Genomic DNA, 26204 nt, shown 5'->3' on the forward strand with positions numbered 1-26204 from the left:
AGATTATGTTCATGAGGCCCTCGGTCAACTCTCTGACACAACCATGTATGCCCCCCTCAACCAAGATCCCACACAAGATCAGAATCTTAACTTGGCCACTTACATCAAACCCTGTGGACCACGAAGGTCTATCGGAATCTTTTTATCCGTCTCCTTATCCCAAATTAACCCTATATTTCCAAGCTGCACATGCTTCCCAAGAAACATAAGGCCAACAATCCAGGTTGCCCCATTGTTTCCAGTCAAGGTTCTTTCACAGAACTCATTTCAGCATTGGTTGATCAACATCTTCAACCCTTGACTCTTACTAGTGTCATGGTCTTTTTTTTTTTTTTTTTTTTTTTTTTTGGCCACTCTCCCCAGACTCCTTCCTGCAGACTGCTTTCTAGTTTCTATTGATGTCACTTCACTTTACACCAACATCCCTCACTCAGACAGATTTGGGGCTGTCGAGTCGTTCTTGAACTCATGGCAACCTGGTGCCTTGCCCCGTACTTTTTTTCCTCATCTACCTCACACAATACATCCTAACCCACAGCTTTTTCAACTTCAAGGGCCAATTATTCCATCAGATTCGTGGTACTGCTATGGGCACCAGAATAGCCCCATCCTATGCCAGCCTCTTCATTGGAAAACTTTAGAAGGATTTCCTCGCCACTGGACTTCTCCAGAACCTAGTCCGGTGGAGGTTCATCGATGGTACCTTTTTCCTGTGGCACCATGAAGCAATCCTGCTTGAATCATTCTGTACTGCCTTAAGTCTAATTACAGTGTCCATTTCACTTGGCAGATCTCCCAAAAATCTCTCATTTTCGTTTATGTTGACCTCCAACTCCAGGATGGCAGAATTGACACCTTTGTGCACGTCAAACCCATGACAGACTGTGAATCTCATTGTTGAATCCGTATTGACGGTTGAACTTCTTACAAAATTGTACAAAACTATTTTAATCCTCCTAGTCAATACTACATATTTTTACGTCCAATTAAGACGAAAGTTCACACATAAATAGACATGTTTCGACCCGGCATTGGGTCATCCTCAGTAAGACATGTATGATGTATTAAAAACATAGGAGACACACAAGATTATATGTTAGGTGAAAAGTCTTTTACAAAGCATAATGAAGGTTAAAAAACTGTGAAATGTTGATCGTTAAAACAGTCTTGAGCTGGAAGTCTTTCTGTTTTGATGCTTTTGTTGTCCTTTGGTGTGGATCAGCTGGTATATGTATACTGTATACAAAAACTAAGCCACATACAATATACTGTATACAAAAACTAAGCCACATACAATATACTGTATACAAAAACTAAGCCACATGCAGTATACAGATACCAGTTGATCCACACCAAAGGACAACAAAAGCATTGAAACAGAAAGACTTCTAGCTCAAGACTGTTTTAACGATCAACATTTCACTTTCAGCATGCTTTCTAAAAAACTTTTTACCTAATATATTATTTTGTATGTGTTCTATGTTTTTAATACATCATACATGTCTTACTGAGAATGACCCAATGCTAAGTCGAAACATGTCTATTTATGTGTGAACTTTAGTCTTAATTGGATGTAAGAAAAATGTAGTATTGACTAGGAGGATTAAAATAGTTTTTTGTACAATTTTATAAGAAACACGTCAAACCCACCAACCATCAGCAGTATCTCCATTACAACAGTTTTCACCCATTGTACACAAAACGGTCTCTACCATTCAGCCTTGCCATTTGGGGCAAATGGATTTGTTCAATCTCTAAAGCCTGTACCTCCTATGACGACAGCCTGAGGAAGATCTGTACTGCTATAGGTTACTCCACCAAATTGGTTGTTCACCAGATCTATCAGGCCATGAATTTTGTCCCCAAATTCCCTAAACAACCTTACCTCATACACTTCGTAACCACATATCATCCTGGTGTACGCTTAATCATGTTTTAAAACAGGCATTCAGTGTTTTCTCATTCCTACCCTAAACCTGGGATCTTCTTCAAAAAAAAAAAAAAGAAGCACCACCAGTGAGTGGCCTTTAGGCACCCACATAACCTCAAAAATCTTCTCACTCGCTATGAACCATACACCCCCCCCCCCCCCCCCCCCCACTTCTGACGCTTTCCCCTGTGAACACAGCCACTGTAAGACCTGCTGTTTGCATATACCATACACCATTTTTACCAGCAGCATCACAAACTGCATTTCATCCAACATTTACCGACTTCAGTGCTGACTCCACCCAGCTTTCTACATTGGCTTGACTAGCAACACATTACTAGTAGCTAAACGTATATGCAGCCACTGCAGTACCTGCAAAATTCCTAACATAGATCTTCCTGTTCTCATTCACAATAGGCACCATCAAACAACATTTGGTGGGTGTTTCACAGTTAAATTATTCAGACATTTACCAGTTTCGCACCCTCTTACCATTAGAGATTCTGAAGTTGGACATCAACTGGTGCTCAGGTGTGGGAAAGCACCCTGCCTTAAAATTAGATAACCACTCCTTTTTCTATTCTCTTGTCTCTCTGCCTCCCCACACGCTCCATTTACCTCACACAGTATCTACTTGCCAAGAATAACTGCTACTTGTGAGAGTTGGGTGGGGTTTGAAGGCACAAGAGTGAAAAGAAGTAAGAACAATACAGTAACAAAGGCTGCAGCCAAAAATTTTGGACCATGTCTTTCATTTATGTGTACTCTATCCACACAGTCTTACACGGTATGTCACTGCTCTCCATCTGTTTCCTAGACTTAATATTTAGAATCCACGTCAAGAAAACAATGTGAAATTCTTTACATATTGCAGAGAAGTTTGCTCCCCATTTTCAGAAGAAAAGAAAACCCTATCTCTTCACGAGAAGGACTTTTCTGTTAATAACGGTTTGAATTTGATAATACTTTACCGTTCTTCTGTTTTAAGTGGTGCTCTCGTTTGTCACCAGATGGCTCAGTGATGGGAAGTGATGATGCTATCTTAGTTCCAGTTATGACGTTTCATAATGAGCAAGTGGCTGTGTGGTTTGGGTCACGTAGCTATCAGCTTCTGTTTGGGAGATAGTGGGTTTGAACCCCACTGTCGGCAGCCCTGAAGATGGATTTTCATTATTTCCCATTTTCACACCAGGCAAATGCTGGGGCTGTACGTTAATTAAGGCCATGGTCACTTCCGTCCCACTCTTAGCCCTTTCCAATCCCATTGTCGCCATATGATCTACATGTATGGGTGTGATGTAAAACAAATTAAAAAAGAAAAGAAGATATTTCATGTTGAATACATAAGTGTGTTGCAGAGTAAACAGCAAAATCATAGACAAATGTGGTAGAATAAAATAAATAAATAAAATAAAATAAAGTCAGTGAAAGACTTACTAGGATAGAAGAAAAGAATAGAACTGAAGATGGAAAGAAAAGTGTGTACCCAAGGGGGAAAAAAAGAACAGAAAAACAAGTGTGAGAGTTGGGTGGGGGTTAAAGGCACAAGAGTGAAAAGAAGTAAGAACAATACAGTAACAGGTGTATACCGGTTATGAAAGTATGACACATAGCCTAGAGTGAACCATCTAGTGATGAGGAGAGTACAAATTTTGAAAATACCAAAGCAAACTAACCATGTGTTATGTGTGTTTGAGCATCTGGAGGAAACAGCACATGCTCTCGCAGACACCTGGACGGAGCTCTTCAACAAATGCTCAAGGCAAGGCAACATTCCAAACAAATGGAAATTAGCAACACTTAAGGTACTCTATAAGGGCAAAGGAGACATGAGGGACCCGAACTCCTACAGGGGAATAGCCCTGGAGTGCACAGCCCTAAAAATACTAACAAGCCTACTTACCAAGAGATTAAGACTAATGACGGAACACACTATACCAGAACAACAGTTCGGATTCGTAAAAGGGAAATTGACGATTGAGGCAGTGAAATGCATACAAGATGACATTGAAACCCCTCCACTACGTAACATATAATTATAAAATTTCTTGTTCGTGAAAGAGTTACATAGGTGGAAATTCACCAGAGATTGACTGCGCAGTTCAGTGATCAAACATTGTCAAGGACGTGTGTGTTTGCTTGGCATAAAAAGTTCAACGAAGGACGAGAACGTGTGGAAAATCAGCAATACGATCGCCGTCCTCAGACCAGCATTACAGACGATAACATTTGTAAGGTTAAAGACAATATTGACAACGATTGACGGGCGACAGTGTGCAGAACAAATCTGAGTCAGTTATGGGACCTGTCAAGCAATCATCACAAATGACTTACAGTTCTATAAAGTGTGTTCCAGATGGGTCCCTCGCCTTTTGACCTGAAATCTGAAGTTGAGATGTTTGGAGCTGTCAGAGGCTTACAACAAGGTTTGATCATCCTCCTTACAGCCCGGACTTATCGCCCTGCGATTTCCATTTGTTCGGGCCACTTAAAGCCTCTAGGAGGGCAACAATTTGAAGATGGTGAGAGTGTGGAAGACTTCGTGCGCAGCTGGCTGGTGACACGACCCTGTTCTTTTTACGATGAGGGCATCAAAAAAGCTGCCCATACGCTGGGGCAAATGCATTTCCAAAGCAGGAAACTATGTGGAAAAATAAATTGTAATTGCCTTGTGTTTTTCAATAAATGAATTTAAATAAAAAATAAAGTCCCATTTATATTTGATCCCTTGTAGTATTAAAATTAAGCGATCATTTACTTCAGCCTTTATTTTTGAGTAAACAACTGTTATCAGACCCGTTATTTACGCATTTGTTACGAAAACATCACAATTTTTCTTTACAGAAGAGCAGTTGACGGGTATTACTAATCGACTCTGACATGCCATTGAATGTTGAGGAGAGAGATCACTAGTGGACATAGCGACAAAACGGTACCGAAGATGATCGATTGCATGTAACATAATGGCTGGATGCATAATATCTATTTAACGTCAAAAACTTCATTTAGGGTCCGTATTGAATAGGTGGATCGTAATACCTTGCTTTTTTTACTATGTGAATGTGCATAAATATCGGTAACAGAAAAAATCACACACGCTTAATTGCTCATAATAACAGATGCGTCAGTGATAGGGCTCTCGCTGTAACAGTTTACTATAGGAATTCTGAAGGGACAGTCAAAAATTGGCATTATAATGGGGTTCTCATTATATGCTGTGCTTGCCATAGCAGACTTCTGCTATATTTTATTAAATTTTTTTTTCTTCTACCACATTCGTCTATGACCTTGTTGTTCATTTTGCAGCACACACATGTCTGAACATGAAAGATCGTAATTGGATCCCCCTATAGGTGGGGGTGGTAGAATACATCCGCGGTATCCCCTGCCTGTCGTTAGAAACGACTAAAAGGGGCCCTTGGCGCTCTTGATTTGGAAGTTTGGGTTGGTAACCATGAAGCCCTTAGCTGAGTCTTGGCATTGCTTCCACTTACTTGTGGTTGCCCAGTTGTTCTTCTAAAAACAATAATCACCACCACCATCTTAATTAAAGCTGAGGTGGTGTCATCAATTCTCATTTGGAAGGCTCAGTGTGCCATCTGGTGATAAACAAGAGTACCACTTTCAATAGACCAACGGTAAAGTATTATCAAATTCAAACCGTCATTATTAGAGAAGTCGTCCTCATGAACAGACAAGATTTTCTTGTGAAGATACGGTGCAAAGTTCTCTGCGATATGTAAAGAATTTCATCTTGTTTGTGTGATGTAGCAAAAGCCCAAAAGCTTTATTATCATTCCTGTAGTGCTCTGGTGTTGGTGAGTAAGTCATTTAGAATCTAAAATTGTTTTTTATAATGACTACTTCTGCTATATTGTATACAACAGTGCTATATGGTTCAGTTCCTCAATTTTTCCATCTAGGGAGGCTCCACAACATACAGAATCAAATTTGAATATCGGAAATCAAATCCTGTGAAAATTGTGACTGGACGTCATATGGCATACCCACAATCATGTCCTGTACGATTTCCAGTGGGAACACGAGTGATAGCTCTCTTCAGAGATGAATGGCCTAAGGAATGCTACTATGCTGGGGTCATTGCAGAACCACCGAAGTCCACAAATAAGTACAGGTTGGAATAACATAGTGTTGCTAGTGTCCTGAAATCAAAGAATATTTTATGTCATTTTATACTTCACCTATTCTGAGCTAGTTAGCTACATAATTTGAGTCATGCAGCTGTAAGTTGGCATTCTATAGCTGGTGAGTTGGAGCGAGACCATCGACAGCCTATAAAATGGTTTTCTGTGATTTCCCATTTTTGCACCAGGCTGTACCTTAACCCCTTAAGCGGGGAGCTCGGTACATACTGGCTCACTCCCAGGAAGGGAGCAATTTCCCCTATTGAAGAAAAAAAATTAATTACTTGATTAAAAACAATCTTAGACTATAATGAACTATTGAAGGGCCCTAAGAGAAATATTTACTTGAATATAATGTATTTAATTGTTGGAAAATTGTTATTTTAATTTTTCAGTACTTTGTGCAAGAACGTACTAAGTGCTTTCACACTGTAATATCGAGGTTACTTCTTCTAATAACAAAGCTCTGATTTTCGTTTATACAGTAACTTTTTACCTGAATATTTTAGGCAGTTTACTAACAATCTCTGCGTGGAAATAAATGTTTCTGTATATGTAAATTGTAGATTTACTAAGTTCACATGTACTTAAAAGATTTACAATGGAATAAAAAATAATACTCACAAAATTTTCTGTTATGTTGGTTAGCACTTTTGAGGGATCAAATTTATATAGCCTACCTACAATTCATAAGTGAAACACGCGGAATATATTACACTACAATACAGATAATATTTACAGTACCTACAGTCTTCACAGTGTTATGTCTTTTCCAGCTGTTCATTATGATACACACGGAAGCAGATCATGTTATATAACCTGTATCGCCATCGCATAATTTATATGATTCTATTCCGAAACACGGTTGTTTTCTTCGTATGTAAACTTTCCACCCTAGTCACCCTTTCCATAGCAACATGTTCTCATCAATTGACACTTTGCCATCAGGGGTATAAGCTTCCGAAAATTTTGCTAACAGGAGGTCAAATACTGGATTTATCTTGTATATTTTGGGAGGAATTTGTCCATTATTCACCTCATTGTCAAAGATACAGGTATGTAAAAAGCTGTGGAGGAAAATATAATAATAATAATAATAATATTGGCTTCACGTCCCACTAACTACTTTTAGTGTTTTTGGAGACTCTGAGGTCCCGGAATTTAGTCCCGCAGGAGTTTTTTTGCATGCCAGTAAATCTGCTGACAAGAGGCCGATGTATTTGAACACCTTCAAATTCCACCGTTCTGAGCCAGAATCAAACCTGCTAAGTTGGGGTCAGAAGGCCGGCCAACGTCTCAACCGTCTAGGCCACATAGTCCGGCGAGAAAAAATATCTTCTGTGTCATCAGCTCATAGAAAGTAGGTGTAGTGAACAAGCGAATGCGTGAAATATAGTGTCCTAATGTAGGTTGCTGTACAATCCCTTGTGGGAACAGTATGGTGATAAGAAGCTTTATTTCGTCCTTTTTTGTTCGGACCCGGTCTTGATCTCGACTCCTTCGTTTCATCTTACTAAACTAGGTTTTATGTGCGATTTCCTGCTGGGCATCTTTTGTCTGTTCAGATATGTTCTGGCATATATTGTCATGAAAAGTAATTAAAATATTTCGCTCAGTTTTGTTTTCTGTAAAAACTCTCCCTTTACATCACAATGGAATTTTGGATCAAAGCTGGACCTTTTGTCCATTTTCTGTATAAGTTGACGAAGAACTTGCTCTGGTTGAATTGTAATCAGTATTTTCATCACCACTGTCTGTCATAGTCGCTACTTGAACTGGAATCGAACATGTGCTGTCTCTTTTGCGACTGCTAAACATTCGCATCAGCTGGGCCCGAACCCTGTACATTCAAGCCTGCAGTACTTATTCCAGGTATTTTCTTGTCACTTACAAATTCCTGTTCGGCATAACTTACTTCACTAATACCACTATTTTCCCCACTAAATTCCAACATTTCGTTTATCATGACCCGTAAATCATCTTCCTCTTACGGTGGGGGGCCGGTAATTCCTTGTAGACATTTTAGTGGGAAAAATGTAAGAAAACGGATCAAATAGAACCCTGATCTGTGCAGTTTGAACGGAAATCCTGAATTGTGCCTGTATTACGGATGCGTATGGTAATAAATGTTGTGTAACTCGCCGTAAACACACACTCCATTCGTGAAGGAAAAGCTCAAGACTGGGGATAATAAATCAGGTCACAGTTCTAAAATGTCATCAGAGAGGCTGTTCAGTATCATAATCTCTAGAAATCCCTTCTACAGCAATATTATTAGATCCAAGGGACGATTAGGCGATGAACTAAAGCTTTACCGCGAAGCTATTAGGCCTTAGGTCGTTCTTGCCCGGACGTAAGCTGCATTCTTTATGATGCAACTCGTGGATGACACTTTGGTATTGGGAGAACATAGTTGAAAAAATTCACATCAGAGGGCAGACTCATCCAGAACACGCTGCTGAAAAGGAAATAAACCTCTGCAGGCAGGCAACTGAGAAAAAAGAAAGTAATTTGAATCGTCGGATATATCTGCGTTCCCCGCCGAGCAAGCGACTTGTAGCCACAGATCATGCCGCATCGCCCACCGAACGGGTTAATTAAGGCTGTGGTTGCTATCTTACCAGTCTTCGTCCTTTCCCATTCCAGTGTCACCAAAAACCTGTAGGAGATAGGAATCTACACTCAGATGGCCTTCACTTGAAACCTGGAGTTACATGTAAGGAGGTTTGTTTGGAAGGTTTATAGGGAGGTACATTCAGGGAAATAGGGTGGATGTTGATGCCGGGCTGAGTGGCTCAGGCGGTTGAGGCGCTGGCCTTCTGACCCTAACTTGGCAGGTTCGATCCTGGTTCAGTCCAGTGCTATTTGAATGCTAAAATACGTCAGCCTCATGTCAGTAGATTTACTGGCACGTAAAAGAACTCATACGGGACAAAATTCTGGCACCTCGGCATCTCCGAAAACCATAAAAGTAGTTAGTGGGACGTAAGGCAAATAACATTGTTATAACGGAGTGATGATGAGAGTACGGGGAACTGGAAGTCGGGTGAGGGTGGCATAAAGTTGTGTGTGTTAAAATGTAGAAGTACCGTGTTTACTTGCATATTAGACCCCCTTCCTCACCCCCCTTTTTTTTTTGAGCCAAAAAAGTAAAGGGGGTGCAGTATGCGATAACCTCAAATTTTGTGCAGTGAACACATGACTCCTAGGCTATAAAGAGCTATAAATTGTACATTCTACACTGTTTTTTAACTAATGTATGAATGTATTTGAGCTATGCTGGTTATTTTCGTTGTAAGGCAGTATTTCTAAATATGTAAAACGTCAATAAATGGTGAACACACCTTTTAGGCCTATATATAAAATAAATATAATCCATTTTAGTTACTCATAATATCATGTCATTCGTTTGATCTCATTAATTCCTCTGATGAGGTCGATGTCAGGAAGGGCTACGGAAATTTGTCTCACTTCTACTGGACCTCGTACAGAAAAGGGACAACGGTATCGTATTATCATGTTATGCAGTAGTGATACAAAATAGCTCAATAGCCAGTCATTTGTCTCTATCATTTGAGCAGTAGGCCTACCACTCAGTAAACCTGATTACTGCTTTCATTTTAATTGTCTTGCGCCGGTAACTTCCCTGCTACTGGTGTCTCGTCATTCCAAGTGACGTTATCTTCACTACCATCTCATGTTCTCATCAGCCATGCACTGCAATCGAGACCGAAAGCATTGGAGGTCCTGTCTTTTTGAACCATCTAAACATAGTTTTGTTCCCGACTATAGAGTCCAAACTGTGTGAAGCTATTCCCAAATGGTTTCTGGAGATGGTCTCTGATATTTCCAGCTGGTGTATGTGTAGCAGAAGCCACTCCTTCTGAATAAAGCAGTATTATTGAAAGTGTGCCAGAACACCAGCTGATAACTAGCTTTTGTTACGAGTTGTATTTCTGAATGTACTGATGATACATAGTGACTGGAAGCATTCTTTTGAAAACTGAGGTTGTTGAAAGCCAGACCCATAGTTTTAAGTATATTCCATGCTTGTTCTCTACATTTATCAGGATTTACCAAAACAGCTGTAAATGAGATAAGAGAGACTGCATTGTTTAGGTTAGGTATGCTGTCGCCCGGATAGTGCCAAAAGTTCCATGACAGAGAAAATAAAAATAAATAACAGAAAAGCTTGCCGTGTTTATGGATATTTACAGGTGTCTAGAGAAATGAATTTAATTTTATGGGTCCGTATTGAACTTTGATTAAACCAAATTAAAATAATAAGTGAGTTATTCCAACTTTTCAGGTTATGCGTTTTATCATCATAATGTTTAATTTCATACGTTCGTTGTCTCTCATTTGTTATTAACGCATACCCTATTATGTTTTGTTTGGCTCATCGCCATCAGATAATTTAAATTATTCATCACTTATTTCTTTGTCACTGTCTTGTGTACCTCTCCTTGCCAAAATGTTCAAGAAAACATGTTACAGAACACTGATATATTTAAACAACCGATGGTCGTGTGGACTTGAAAAACACTTTATCTACAAGAACATATTACGTTTTTGTGTCATTGCTGCTAAGGAACATGAAATACATGTGTTGACACAAGCACTTGTGTGGTTTCTGTAAATTGACAGGAATTATTTTCTGCACTGAAATGAATATCTGATTGTAATACCTTGGAGAGGGGGGTGAAACTATTCCATGTGTGCGTGTCAATTACCTGATTTTTCGCATCGAATCATTTTACACTCCCACTGGGCAACTTAGCTTACATGTTAATTTCATTATGATATTGTACTCACGTTATGGTTTACATGTACGCAAGCTTGGAATTGGGTAACACATTATACTGTTAAAATCCCTGAATAACTCACCTCCAAAAGATTCTGTCACCTATTATGTAGGTTCGTTGTAGGTTTTTGCAATTCAGAACGATTCGTTGATTCCAGGTGGAAGGATGAATGGCAGGGCGACGTGCCTGCCGAGGCACTTAGCTGGTATCTGCCAGTGATGCACGATTACTGCCAACCTGTGTTTACAGCGCCCAAAGCACTCATCTCACTTGAGCGGCTTTCATTTGTTTGGACTCATAAAATGCTCTAAAGGGTGGATGATTTTATTCTGATGCAGATGTTATTGCCACTTTGACTAAATTGTTGAAGAAACAACCAATTTTTTTTCAGACACACTGTTGGGGATATCACTAGTAAATAAAACACTGAATCACTTTACTGCATCACTGCTGCCATATTTATTCTTACTCACCACAACCCAGTACAAAACAAAAGCATAACTACAAGCAATATAGCAGTTCCTCTTAGCTCCGCTAGATAGCAGGAGCTCATACTTGAATACCATGTACAAAGAGATTACAGATTCTAATACGTATATTCGCCGTTAAAGTGTGTATGAGTCCTTTCCTATGAATCACCAACATCCCCCCCACCCTGGTCTTTCTCGAGTGGGATGACCAGCTGCACAGGCCGTGTCACATTGTTTCCGTCCAAGGTGCGAAGAATAACCGTTCTAGTTCTCCTGTCACGTCCTTCGCGTAATTCTTCGACCCGTGCTTTATTCCACATGTGTCTTAAGCGTGTATCCTGTTGTAGTAAAACCATGCCACCGACCCTGATTCTTGAGCCGTGGTCTCGGAGCTGGTGAACTTCGTGAAAATTCCATAATAGTAGCAAATACTCTTTACTGCAACGCTTCCAGAAGTCGTCATTTTTTTGCTGGAGTAGTCTTAAGGTTCTAACAAGGTCTCGCCTAGGTGGTTCTGGTCCAGTAGGTATCATGGTGAGTCGATCGCCAGGGAGGAAGTGGGCTGGAGTCAATGCACCACCATTGTCATAATGTTGCATCAAGAGTCTTCTGTTTAATACGGCTTCAATGCTGATCAAAACAGTCCATAGCCCTTCATCATCAATAGTGGAACGTCCAAGTATTTTCTGTAGACATCACTTGTGTGATCGATCAGTCTTTCCCACCATCCTCCCTATCACGCGGCACGTGGAGCAATGAACTTCCATGTAATACCTTGCTAGGTCGTATAGTGGTGTGTCCGTGCCGCTGTCAGTGCTCTCCACAAGTCTTAACTCTGTGCTCACTGAATGGAATATCTGAGCGTTGTCGCTGTAGATCGTGTGTGGTATACCGCGTCGGCCTATAAACCTCTCCAAGGCCTGTAGGAATCTTGTCTGTTGACATGTCACTGCACAGTTCCAAATGTAAGGCATGCTTTGTTGCACAGGTGAATAATGCAATTTAATGCAGTGTTCCTGAGAAGTCTAGTCCCGTTACTTCGAATGGTCTGCAAGGACTGCAAGGATGATCCAGGGGAAGTGGTGCTTCTTATTCCGCCGGTCTCCTCCAGTGAACAACTTTATACAGAAGACAAGTGTGCAAGACCTTCTTGGTTGTTTGGCGTGGTCGCAAGATCCAGAATTCTGTGCGTAGTTTAGATAGGATAGCAGGGACACCTGGATGGTGAAGTCTTATGTGAGTTTGTTTTATCAGTTTACAGAAGGCGTGTGAGCCATCCAGAAGTGGGTGCTTTTCGTTGCTCGAGATGTCTGCGTGTTGTAGCCGTCCGCCTAGTCGGAGGATACCAAGAAATGGATTGTAGCGACAGATTTTCGACGCTCGTGCTAGTGGAAGATTCTCCTTCAGGGCTTGCAGTTCAGGAGCAAAGCATTCCTATTGAACTTGCTTTATCCAGTACGTTCTTGCTTCTTCCATTTCTGAGGCTGTGAAGTCGTGACAGTACTTGGTTTTTTCCTTCGAGCATTTCTTGAATCGTAGGATCCACGCAGTAACTTGTAAAAGTTCCCAGTATGTACTAAATCGTGAGGCAGCAAAGAATGGCTCTGGAGTGGTGGTTGCAAGAACGTGAGTGGTCTACCTTTCCTCGGGGGGCCGATGACGTTCGATGTTAGGCCCCTTTAAACAACAAGCATCATCATCCTTTCCTCAGGTAGACACATATTAGTGGGGGTGACATCTTTGGGCTATGAGTAGGAAGGTCCATTCATCCACGAAGGTCCGTGCCACCATGAGTCCAAGGACTCTAGTTGGTGTCCTTGAAGTCCTCTAGAAAGGTGGTCAGCTGGGTGTCTCCACTGACTGGACATGGTATGAGTCAAAATTTCAGTCACCCGGTTTTAGACAAATGTCTTCCAACGGTTGTGATTACTTTTTATCCACCCTAGTGTGACTGTAGAATCGCTCCATAATGTGGCAGGAATGGACGTTACTCCAGTGGCTTCGTGAAACTAATGTAGAAGTCTGGATCTGACCAAGGCTGCTAACCATTCGAGCCATGGAAGGGTCACTTTCTTCACAGGAGACAGTCTTGCTGCAGACTGAACAGTGTAAGCATCATCGACAAGTGACCGAACGTACAGTGTGATGTCATATGCTCTTTTAAAGGCATCGCAAAACACGTGCAGTGATAAGTTTGTGCCGGAATTGGAAATGGCAATCCATTGTGGTATCCGAATTAGAGAAGTGTTCCATCGATGGGTGAGATTAGGTGGTAAAATTTCTTCCCATGCCAGTCCTTGGCACCAAGTGTCTTGAAAATGGATTTTGGCAGTGATCGACACGGGTAAAAAAAAAACACCACTAATTACTCTTTGAGAAGCGAAAACGCAAGTAATCAGATGTGCCACAATCTTCTTTTTTAAACCAGCTTACTTAATTTCACTGTATTTTTACGTTACGTACGTCATACGATCTGATATTCCACCTAGTTTTAATAAGAAATGTCAACTTTGCACCAATATGACGTTTTTTACATCTTCTCTCTGGACTCCCTACACATGCTCGTTGATCGTCTTTTTTCTGCTACAAATAACATTATACACTTCATTATCAGTTTTTGCCGACGCACCTGATTGCTGCATATCAACGGCACACTCAAGAAAAATTTTAACAACAAGCTTTACTATATCGTTCTCATGTGTGTGAATTTAAGTTTTTTCGTCATGTTTGTACTTGGAACAATCTGGAACACCCTCGCTATTTTGATTGACGTGTTCGACAACCAATTTATTTTATTGTGTTTGTTCTGTCCTTGTCCTTTTTAAAGCTTTTTCTTGAATATCTTACGGCTGATGATGTCTACAAGTTAGACAAAACATGTCCCGTATTATTTAATAATGTTGTTTAAATAAATAAACAATAAACTTATGGTATTGTAAAGGTGGAATATTGACTTAACCTTAAAGTATAGTACGACAATACGGACTTTACGATGAAATTTTCTTATATGTATTGTACTCTTATCAGAAGTCAGTTACAGTATTTCAACATTGGCAATGCTGAAATAAAAAGTACGTTGAAATCTTTTACCTTTGGCAGTTCTTCATTTAAGGGCCATTTATTGGACCATTAACATGGAACTTATACCCGTACTTTATATCATATATCCATCCAATAATATCGATACTTCTCCATTTACAGTATGCTAACATTGCTATATACATTAAATTTGATTGGTGCTTTAATTTTTTATTTTTCCATTTATGTGCAGATATTTGGTGTTCTTCGATGATGGCTACGCTCAGTATGTATCACACGACAAGATTCTGTTGGTATGTGAGAGTTCACGGAATGTCTGGGAAGATATTCATCCGGAGTCTCGTGATTTTGTTAAAAATTACCTGGAAGAATACCCAGAGAGGCCTATGGTTAAACTGCAACAAGGCCAGATTGTAAAGACTGAATGGAATGGTAATGTTATTTATCATGTGCAGTACTTTATATCAATAGCTGAAAGAATGTTTCAGAAGTAACTTTATCATATTTTAAGTAATCTCTAGTGCTTATGATTTAGAGTAAATTACTTTCTTTATACGAAGGGCATTCAGAATGCAACACACTTTATTTCTCAGACAATTTCGTTTTTTTTAAATTGGAATTTTGTTTAGGACATCTTTGAATATTCCTGCTTTGTCTCGTAGAGTTTCATTAATTTCCAATAGATGCCAACGCCATAACTAGCTTTTTAAAAATGGCGTCTGTAATAGAGGTGCATACCAAACAGAAACAGAGAGCAGTTAGTGAGTTTCTTTTGGCAGCAAACCAGGGCATCACAGATATTCATAGGTGCTTGCAGAATGTCTATGGAGACTTGGCAGTGGACAAAAGCACGGTGAGTCACTGGGCGAGGCATGTTTCATCATTGCTCTGTCCTCCCTTGTTGTGAAACGTTCAACTATGAAGTGTATTGTGCTACTCTAAGGAAATTGAAGAAATAACTTCAGCGTGTTTGTAGCCACAAAAATGCAAATGAACTTCTCTTTCTCCACAACAACGCAAGACCACACACAAGCCTGCGCACCCGACAGGAAACATCAGTGGACTGTTCTTCCTCATCCACCATCTCGCACCTTCTGACTTCCATCTGTCCCAATGAAGGATGCACTCCATGGAAAGCACTATGTGGATGATGGGAAAGTTATCGATGCAGCACGACATTGGCTCCGACATTGACCAGTCGAGTGGTAGCATGCAGGCATACTGGCATACCGCATTATGTTGGTATAAGGCCATAGCATTGAACGGAGGGTATGTTGAAAAACAGGGTGCGACGTAAAGCAACTAGGAAAAAAAAAAAATCCCCAGGGTATTGTAGCAAAAGGATTGGGGAATAACATGGTGTTTTTGAATCCTCAATAAAACCAGCCTGCTTTTAGAAAAAATGTTGCATTGTATATTGAACTCCCTTCGTAAAAATTGAGTGGTTCGTGGTGGAGATTACTGTAGTCAATTCGTAGTTCATGAACCATGGGCATTGGTCCAGTGGCCTAGTAAGTGATCCTGAGAGTTGGAATACCATTTACTATTGAATGGGAGTGGGGATCTCAGTTCTGTAAAACAACAACAACGACAACAAGGGGAGCAACAAAAAATTGTACAGACAGCAACTAAAAGTAAAGTTCAGCGTGTCTTTGACCTAGGCAGGGCAGGAGGCGTGACGTGGGGGAGGGTTAACAGATTAACTAGCCAGCTGGACTCACTCCAATGACACAGTACCGCTATTACAACAACTTGCATTCTATGCTATAGTGGAGAGAAATGAGGACTTCTTTAAGATAAGTTCCAGGTTTCACGTTTTTAAGGATTTAAACATAAACAAACATAAATGTTTCTACATTTCTAAATAATTTTGAGTGTGTTTTGATAGAAACTGATGATGTTCTTGCAAAAATAAAATGGATCATTCTGTTTTAATTAAGTTGTTTCTTTTTCATATTTCTTGCCATATTTCTTTTTTTTTTTTTTGTCAGTTTAAAAAAATTAAATCTGTTTGTGGCAGACTGAAGAACGTAACAGTTATAAAACTAAAATTAAAAAATGTAATTAAGAATCACTCGGAGTGCCCAGATGGATTTCTCCTTACCAGATGACAGTGGAGGATGTTAAACAGAGTTAGGACTGGCCAAGGTAAATGTGGAGCTACCCTGTTCAAATGGGGGTGGAAGATTCCACCACAGTATGATTGTGAAGAAGAGGAACAATTGACCATATTGTGTTTCAGTGTCATTTATTTGGTTACAGAAGTTCTGTAGAGGACTTAATCTATGTCTCAAGTGGAGCTCTTCTCTGGTTATCCAGGAATCAGGTTAAGGCAGATGTTCAGAAAAATAGAAGGGAAGGAGGAGGGTAAGGAGAAGGTGGTAATTTTTTCATGTTGGTACCAACAACGTAAGGCAAGCAGCAATTCGTGCTAACATAGTTCAAGATGTTTGGGATCTGGTTACGGCAGCACAGAAGAAGTTTAAAGAAGCAGAGATTGTTATCAGTGGGTTACTGAATGGAGGGCAATTGGGGTTTTAAATGAGACCATGGAAGGGGGTATGTGCAAAATTGGGAGTCAGATTTGTAGATCCTAATGGGTGGGTAAGAGGTAGGATCTACGCTCAGATGGTCTTCATTTGAACCACAATGGTACATATAAGGAGGTCTATGTGGAAGAGTTATATGAAGGTACATTCAGGGAAACGGGGTGAACCAGGGAACGTTGATAACTATAGGAAGCATGAAGTCTAGTAAGGATGACATAAAATTGATAGTGTTAAACTGTAGAAGTATTGTAAAGAAAAGAATACAGTTAAGTAATTTGATAGATATATATTTACCAGATATTGTAATAGGAATTGAAACTTGGCTGAGAAGTGATACTATGAATGCAGAAATTTTCGCACAGATGTGGAGTGTTTATCATAGAGACAGGTTTGGACTGATCGGAGGGGGAGTATTTATATTGGTGAAAGAATTTCTAAGCTACGAAAAAGTTAAAGTTGAGGAACATGAAATTCTAGGTGTAAGACACATCTCTAAAGACAATAGCCAACTTGATGCTTTTGGGGTGTACAGACCTGGCAAGGCTGGCACTGATGCTGATGCAGAATTATTTGATAAGATAATCAGCCATGTGGGGAACGATACTGAGAGGAACATTATTTTAGCGGGTGATCTGAACTTGCGAAATGTTAACTAGGAAGGGAATGTGAATGACATAAAGCATGATCAACAAATGGCGAATAAGTTATTATGGGAAGGACAGCCGAATCAGAAAGTGCTGGAACCAATTAGAGTTGAAAAATATTCTAGACGTGGTGCTGATAAAACCAGATGAGCTCTATAGGGAAACTGAAGTGATAAATGGTATAAGCCTTTGTCAGAGTTAAAAATGAATGTATTAAAAAATGAATGTTGTAAAAGTAGGGCTATTAGGCAGTACCATATGGCTGATAAGACTGGAATGAGGAAATTTTTAAAAAGCAATTATGTACAGTGGAAAACTGTAAATAAAAACATAAACAGTCTATGGGATGGGTGTAAAGCAATAAAATGTTGAGGAGTGTGAAAACAGATATGTACCTTTAAAAGTGGTGAGGAATAGCAAGACCCATTATATTATAACAGGGAAATAAAGAGATTAAGAAGGATGCACAGGTTAGAAAGAAGAGTTACAAATGTTTGCGGGAGTAAAAAGAGATTTAGGGAGCTCACTAGGAAATTGAATTCAGTGAAAAAAGTCAGCTATGGATATCTTGATGGCGAACATAATTGTGACCCACCAGAATTTTAGGGAGCAATGGAAGGACATGTATTGGTACTTTAAGGCAGAAACAGGTTCCCAGAAGGACATTCCTGGGACCATTAATGAAAAGGGGAGTTTTTATGCGGTACTTACAGAAGGCAGACATATTCAGTCAGCAATATGTAAGGGTAGTTGGATGTAAAGAAAATTTCCTGATAGTGGAGGCAACTAATAATGGTGAAATACTGAAATCTACCTATGATAATGAAGACATTTGTAAGAAATTACAAAAGTTGAATGCTAGAAAGGCAGCTGGGGTTGGTAAAATTTCTGGGGATATATTAAAGGCTATGGGTGGGGATATAGTGCCATATCTGAAATAATTATGTGATTACTGTCAATTAGGAGCTATACCAAATGAATGGAGAGTTGCAGTAGTAACCCCAGTGTACAAGGTAAAGGGTGACAAACATAAAGCGGAAAATTACAAGCCAGTCAGCTTGATATGTGTAGTTTGTAAGCTCCGGGAAAGTATTCATACTGATTATATTAGACACATTTGCAAAATTATGAACTGGTTTGATAGAAGGCAGTTCGTCTTTAGGAAAGGTTATTCCACTGAAGCTCAACTTCTAGGATTCCAGCAAGATATAACAGATATTTTAGATTCAGGAGGTCAAATTGACTGTATCGCTCTTCACCTATCCAAGGCTTTTGATAAGGTAGATCATGGGAGATTGCTGATAAAAATGAGGGCACTTGGACTAGACAAATGAGTGTTTGAATGGGTGGCTACATTTCTAGAAAATAGAACTCGGAGTATTAGAGTAGGTGAAGCGTTATGATCCTGTAATGATTGGGGGGGGGGGTGCAGGGCAATATTATTTAACCTGTATGTTTTCTTATACAGGTAGACTCCATCATACGCGATAGTTACATTCCACGGAATTGCCGCGCATACCAAATTCGCGTAAATCGAGAGTCATACATACATATAAAATATGTAAAATATAGGGTTAGGTTTCCGTTTATTCTCATAAAGTTTAAATGAGCAGAGATTCTTAGTATTTTTACAAAAAAAAAAAAATAACCATTATCTTATTTCTGAAACGCATTTTAATGCAAAAATTTATAAATAAAAATTTAACACTGAAACACACCAATAATAAACTAAAATAATTTCACAAAGTCTATCTACATACCCGAAATAGGCGCTAGATCATCTACATCGGAAGAATCTGATAATGCTGTAGTCGGTTCAGTTTCTGTCGTGGATTTCCTATCGTGCAAATCCTTTGCAGCTGAAGTGTTATTGTATTCTTTACCTTTTCAGGATTATTTTCTTCCAAAATTGCCATTACAGCGTCGATCATTCTGAAGGGCTCGGCCATTTTCTTCGCTGTCAGCTTTTTAAGAGGCTGAGCTTCCTCGACTTTTGGTTCTTCTTTATTACTATTCTCATTCAAAATGATCAAATTTTCGTTGCTCAGATCTTCGGAATGAGACTTTGGAGTCCACACACATTATCTTCATTGTTATCAATGAATCCAATCTGCCGTGCCATGTCCGCAATTTCTTGTTGCACCGGTGACGTCATTGATCACTTCATAATCTATCACTGACACAGCATCAGACCACAGTTTCCTCCATACACCATTTATACATTTCGGAGTAATGTCAGTCCATGCGTCTTCAATAATATCAATCACCATCTTAATATTAAACCGTCGTCAGACATGCGCTTGCCTCGTTAAACCTTGGCATGCGACGTAGTGAAATTAAATGGTGTATGGCTTTTAGTGTCAGGAGTGTCCGAGGACAAGTTCGACTCGCCAGATACCGGTCTTTTGATTTGACTCCCGTGGGCGACTTGCGCGTCGTGATGAGGATGAAATGATGATGAAGACAACACATACACCTAGCCCCCGTGCCAGCGAAATTAACCAATTAAGGTTAAAATTCTCGACCCTGCTGAGAATCGAACCCGGGACCCCTGTGACCAAAGGCCAGCACGCTAACCCTTTAGCCATGGAGCCATGGAGCCGGACTGCGACTTAGTGTATGTACAAGACATTATAGCTTTCACATTAACAGATGGCAGCGCTAGGCCTATGCAAAAAAGATCGCTTATATGCGAAATCGCGTATAAGAAATCCGCGTATAATGGGGTTTACCTGTATATATATAAATGGTATGAGTAAAGATCTGAAATCATAGATAAGGATATTTGTGGATGATGTTATACTGTATTGAGTAGTAAATGAATTGCAGGATTGTGAGTGACTGCAGAAGGTCTTAAACAATGTAGTGAGATGGATAGTAGACAGTGGTATGATTGTAAATGGGATGAAAAGTCAAGTTGTAAGTTTCACCTAGAGGAAAAGTACTCTTAGTTTTAATTATGGTGTGGATGGGGTGATAGTATCTCATGGGGAACAATGTAAGTATCTTCATGTATCTTCATTGGGGTAATCATATTAACGAGGTAGTTAGGTTACAGATCTCTTCACATGGTTATGAGAATATTTAAGGGCTGTAGTAGGGAAGTAAAGGAGAAGGCGTTTAAGTCTCTGGTAAGACTGCAGTCAGAGTAGGACTCCAGTGTATGGGACCCTCACTATGATTACTTGATATAAGAACTAGAAAAAATTCGAAAGGAAGCAGCATGATTTGTTCTGGGATATTTTCTACAAAGGAGTAGTGTTACTGAAATGTTGCAAACTTTAAGGTGGGAAGACTTGGGAGTAAGGAGACGAGATCCTCGACTATGCGGTATGTTTAATTATTATTATTATTATTATTATTATTATTATTATTATTATTATTATTATTATTATTATTATTATTATTATTTATTATTCCTTGAATAATGAGAGACTTTATGTTTACTTCAATGTGTCACTGCGCCAGATTTAATTATTAAGCCGTTACTCTTCTGTTATGACACATGGTGTGAATAATCAGTTACAGATTGTGTCTTTGCTTATATGGCTGATGATGACATTATATATGTCAAAACCGGTCCCAAAGTTGAACAAAAGGTATTTGTATCATAAACACGTACCTAATTAGTATTGAAAAGGTTGAACCTAATAGATATCTTATCGTTATGTGGTATGTTACATGTTATGAGTCATTATGATAGCTGTATTGGAGTACAGAATGTAAAAGTTTCAAACAAATTTATTAAAAAACCACCATTCCAATACTTTACAATCTTAGCTTTAGATTAAGTATGGCTGAAGATGCTTACAAAGCCTAAGCGAAACATGTCCCATTTTAACATATATGTAATATTTGTATCTTAAACTTAAAGATTGTAAAGTATTGGAATGGTGGTTTTTTTAATAAATTTGTTTGAAACTTTTACAGTATGTGGTATGTTTCGATCTGCCAGTTGTAAGTTGGCGTGGAATGACATAGGTAGAAGAATAAGCTTGAATGCAACTTTTAAAAGTAGGAAAGATCATAATATGAAGATAAAATTGGAATTCAAGAGGACAGATTGGGGCAAATATTTATAGGATGAGGAGTAAGGGTTTGGAATAAATGATCAGGGGAAATGTTCAATATATTTCCAAGTTCGTTGAAAATATTTAAGAAAAAGCTAGGTAAACAATTATAAATAAATTAAAATATGAGATAAAGAACTAATAGGGAATCTGCCACCTATGTGACTGCCCTAAATGCAAGATCATTGGTGATTGATTGAAGTACTTTTTTTACAGTTTGCTTTTTACACCGTACCTACATCAGATAGGTCTTATGGTGGCGAGAGAAAATTATATTTACCTTTCCATTGAGTGGTGATTTTTTCTTTCCTTTTCTTTGAATTGAACTGAATTAAGAATATTCATATTCTTGCTCGTTATGTGGGGAAATGTTATGCACAGGCAAGTGGTGGATAGCAAGAGTGGCAGAAGTTGATGGATCCCTTGTTAAGATGCATTTTGATGCTGATGGACGGACAGAGTGGATCTACCGTGGTTCCACGCGCCTTGGACCACTCTTTGCAGAATTGGCTCAAGCTGCTGCTCGCAAGAACCAGAGCACTTTCAGCAGACACCGAGGACTTGGCATTTCCTCTCTCAAGAAGGTATGTATAACTTGGAATCTGTTGAGTTTGCAAGATTTTATCTTACTTCTCCTTACCTTTCAGTCTGTAACTGTAGTTTTATAAATTGGACTCACTTATTTTTATGGTTTTATGTGTGGGTATATTAGGATACATGTTTGTTATGTCGAATGATGCAAGGATATGGTATTGTTCAACCTTTAATTCTTTCGTAATATTGCAAAAATCTATTGAATTCCGTACCTTTTTTTTTTTTTTGGCTAAGAATACATACAGTGTTTTTAAGGAATTTCTGAATAAATTGTGAAAGTTTACAGGTCAGGCTTGATCCGTAATTAATGATGGGTCTCATTGGTATGTGTTTCTTATGTATTTTGGGGTAAGCTTTGATGGTTGATAATTCTGTGGCTTGGTTCTAAAAGGGCCAATGTCAAAAAACCTGTTTTTGAGCTATGAACATTTGAAGTTTTGATTATAGTTTTCCAATTATTTTTTTCAACAACTAACTTTAAATAACTTTATACTTTCTTTGTGGAAGTCACCTTATTAAACACTAATTTTTTCTATCGGATTCTTTAAAAATTGGCAGATCTCTAATCTTTATTGGTAATCTAATATTATTGGCAAGGACTTATTTAATTAAACGTTAACTGTTCGTTGTACTTAACAGAAACATTGGCCCTTTTACCATATTGCAAGCCAGGAAAAACGCGTTTGTGTCAGTTAATATCTCAATTTCGATAAAAAATTACATTGGCCCTTTTAGAACCAAGCCACAGAATTGTGGGTTCATTATGATAAGTTTTGTGGATTCTTCTTCAGTTAAAAGAAAATGTGTATCTGTTAGTAATGTTTTGAAATTTCTTTGTATATTAGTGGTTGGAACTTGACGTTTGATATGAAAGGTATTATCTTGAAAACATTCTTTAGTTTTTGTTATATATTCATCCTTACAAGTTATGAACCTCATTATAAAACTGTATTGGATTTCAGAATAAGAAGTTATTAATATAATAACTTCTTATATTCATCCTTGTCGATGATAACAGTAGTATTACCTTTGTCGGCTATGGTTATGAATAGGTTGTTCTGTTTAATCTTGTCCTTGAGTTTTTTTAATATGTGAACTGTTGATAGTGTTTTTGTTTTGACTATTGTTGTGGGTTCTATTAATATATTGTGGAAGTCTTTTTGATTTCATATCTGGCTTCATCGCGTAAATCGAATGGAATTTTTTGTATAGCGTTTTCGGTTTCTGTGATGATGGTTATGATGTTCTGGAAAGTTGATGTATTTCCCCACTTGTGTTTGGGCCCCTTGCTCAATATGACAGTTTCCGTTTCATCGAATTCTGTTTCTGTTAGACTTTTCATAGGTGGGTGAAATCTGTGTTCCAGTGACGCCGTTAGGAAGGGTGGGGAATTCATGTTCGGGAACTTGGTTTGCGGTTTTGGTTCGAGTGGTTGCTTGAGTGTTTCTAGTTTCTTATTCAGTGTTTATTTGAGAATCTCTAAGTTTTAAAATTTTTCTTTGGAAATCTGTTGGAAGTATTCCCAGTAGCTGTGTGGTAGCTCATGGGATGCCTTTAGGTGTGCTTGGTACAATTCGTTATTAAGATGATGTTTTATGGTATAGGAATTTAATTTCTCGTTTTAGCCAAATCTTATTTGTTCATTTGTGTGTTTGAGTAGTAATTTTGTGTTTGTTATTGTACTTCCTGAGAAATTTAGGTGTTAAATCATTAATTAGACATTCCTTCAGAAAAGCAATGCTCTTAATTGCATTCATTACTTTGCTCTTCAAGTTTTGGTATTTATAGCGCTCCGTTTTGCCTGGTTGGCTACGGTATCATAATTTATGAGCTTCATGTCCGTATTGATGAAATGAAATGGCGTATGGCTTTTTAGTGCCGGGAGTGTCCGAGGACATGTTCGGCTCGCCAGATGCAGGTCTTTTGATTTGACACCCGTAGGTGACCTGCGCGTCGTGATGAGGATGAAATGATGATGAAGACGACACATACACCCAGCCCTCGTGCCAGCGAAATTAACCAATTAAGGTTAAAATTCCCGACCCTGCCGGGAATCGAACCCGGGACCCCTGTGACCAAAGGCCAGCACGCTAACCATTTAGCCATGGAGCCGGACTCCGTATTGATAATCCACACAAATGCAAAGCGGAGAAGAATTCCACCTAATCAATACTTGTTTATTTACTATTAAAAATACAGGACCGGTTTCGACTCTAGCGGGTCACCCTCAGCTGAACATACATATACATATAACGCATTGTGCAATTGCAAACATTACCATATCTAAAAAGGAATATCATATGGCGATAACATGTCAGGTTGTACTCATGAGTAGGGCATTCGTCAAATTGGAGATTAAGTATATGTTATCATTTGTCTATGTGACATGTGTTGTAAATGTTTATGTTTATGGGTTGCACTGTTTCTTGATTCTTCAGTTTGACTACTATAATTAAGTCTTATTGTCCATAACTGTACATTATATTAAAAACTCAATGGTTTGAATTGTGATATGAGTACACTTTAAAAATACAAATTTATTGTTAGAAAGATTTTTGTCACCATATGTACACAAAGTATAAGAAACACTTTACATCTCTGAAAGGCAAACAAACCATTGAAGTAGTGTAGATTCAGTTGAGGCTTAGATGGAAGTGTAAAAATTACAGCTTGCCATATATAAAATCCTGTTGTTTACATTAAAAGATGAGTCATGATGTCCTGTGCCATATTAAGTAAAGTTGTATGGCATTAAACCAGAGTGGTGGCTACTTCCCTTTTTTGTGGTTGTGTGAGAGTGTAATGATTATCTGTGAAGGATAAAAATAAGATGTGAGTGATACTAATATATTGGAGGAGTCTCTCAGACCGGACCACCGGAAAACACGCCCAACTCCACCCCTACCCCCTCAACAGCCACCCACTCCCCTTCCCCTTACAGCAACTGGCGTTAGCCCGAGACAAACACGGAGCAGTACACAACATGCTCCCAAACCATATACTACCTCAGGACTACAATAGCAGTAAGTACACATATAGATTCTCTCACATGACTCAATGACATTCCTTCAATTACCAAAGGCTTCAGGAGTACCTCTGGCTCAACCTCAAAGGCATTACTGACCCACGGTCATGCAAGTATACTTGCGCCTTGCAATGCGTACCCATGACCAGTAGGCAGTAATGTTCGGTCTTTGAATGTTAAAAGCTTAGCGTAAGATCATGAAAATCGTGTATATATATTGTAATACTGGGTAATTTAGGGCAACTATTACATAATTTGGTTTCACAAACAGATGTATAGATGGAATTGTTGGATGAGAACCTCCGGAAGTCACTTACCAGGTTTGAAGTCTCGTCCTCCCTACTTTCATTGCATTACCGGCTGAACTCATAAAGCATACGGGCAATGGAATGTTCGAAAAAGAAAATAGGCACTACATAAAATATGATGAAAGTAGGATTCTCTATAATATGAGAGGAATACACTAATATTATTAAATGAGAAGAATCTTCGTTGAAATATTATTTGCTAAACATTTTATTATACTGATAAAATCACACGAGATGGTGCCATACTACAACACATGAACAAGAAATAGTCAAGAATAATGCAAAAATTATATATATATATATATATATATATATATATATATATATATATAGTATCTTTTCGTGTCCTTGTAGTTTATTCATAGTTGTAGTTGGTCCTCGGCATACCTCAAATCATTTGGTTAATTATCATGGTTGTAGAAAGTATATATTCCCATAAGTGCGTTTCCTTTAAAACACGAGATTGCATTGCCGTATATCAAACACTTGGTCCATTTGACCACGACAATTATATATTTACACTTAACACATACGTGTATCCTGGGTTTACCTAACAAATTATATTCAAAGAAAAATCAGCCAATGCTGGAATCGAACCCATCACCACAGAACACTTTGGGAAATA

The 26204-nt window shown here is 38.8% G+C and overlaps 1 protein-coding gene across 1 annotated transcript in view; it reads left to right on the forward strand.

Annotated features, from left to right (window-relative positions):
- egg (eggless) overlaps positions 1 to 26204 on the forward strand; it is a 351731-nt gene that overhangs the window by 103070 nt on the left and 222457 nt on the right. The window contains exons 9-11 of the mRNA XM_068226657.1: positions 5858 to 6065; positions 14622 to 14821; positions 22034 to 22236. Of these exons, the coding sequence (XP_068082758.1) occupies positions 5858 to 6065; positions 14622 to 14821; positions 22034 to 22236 (611 nt within the window). The remainder of the gene's footprint in view (positions 1 to 5857; positions 6066 to 14621; positions 14822 to 22033; positions 22237 to 26204) is intronic.

The sequence above is a fragment of the Anabrus simplex genome, chromosome 1, assembly GCF_040414725.1.
Source record: "Anabrus simplex isolate iqAnaSimp1 chromosome 1, ASM4041472v1, whole genome shotgun sequence".
NCBI lineage: Eukaryota > Metazoa > Arthropoda > Insecta > Orthoptera > Tettigoniidae > Anabrus > Anabrus simplex.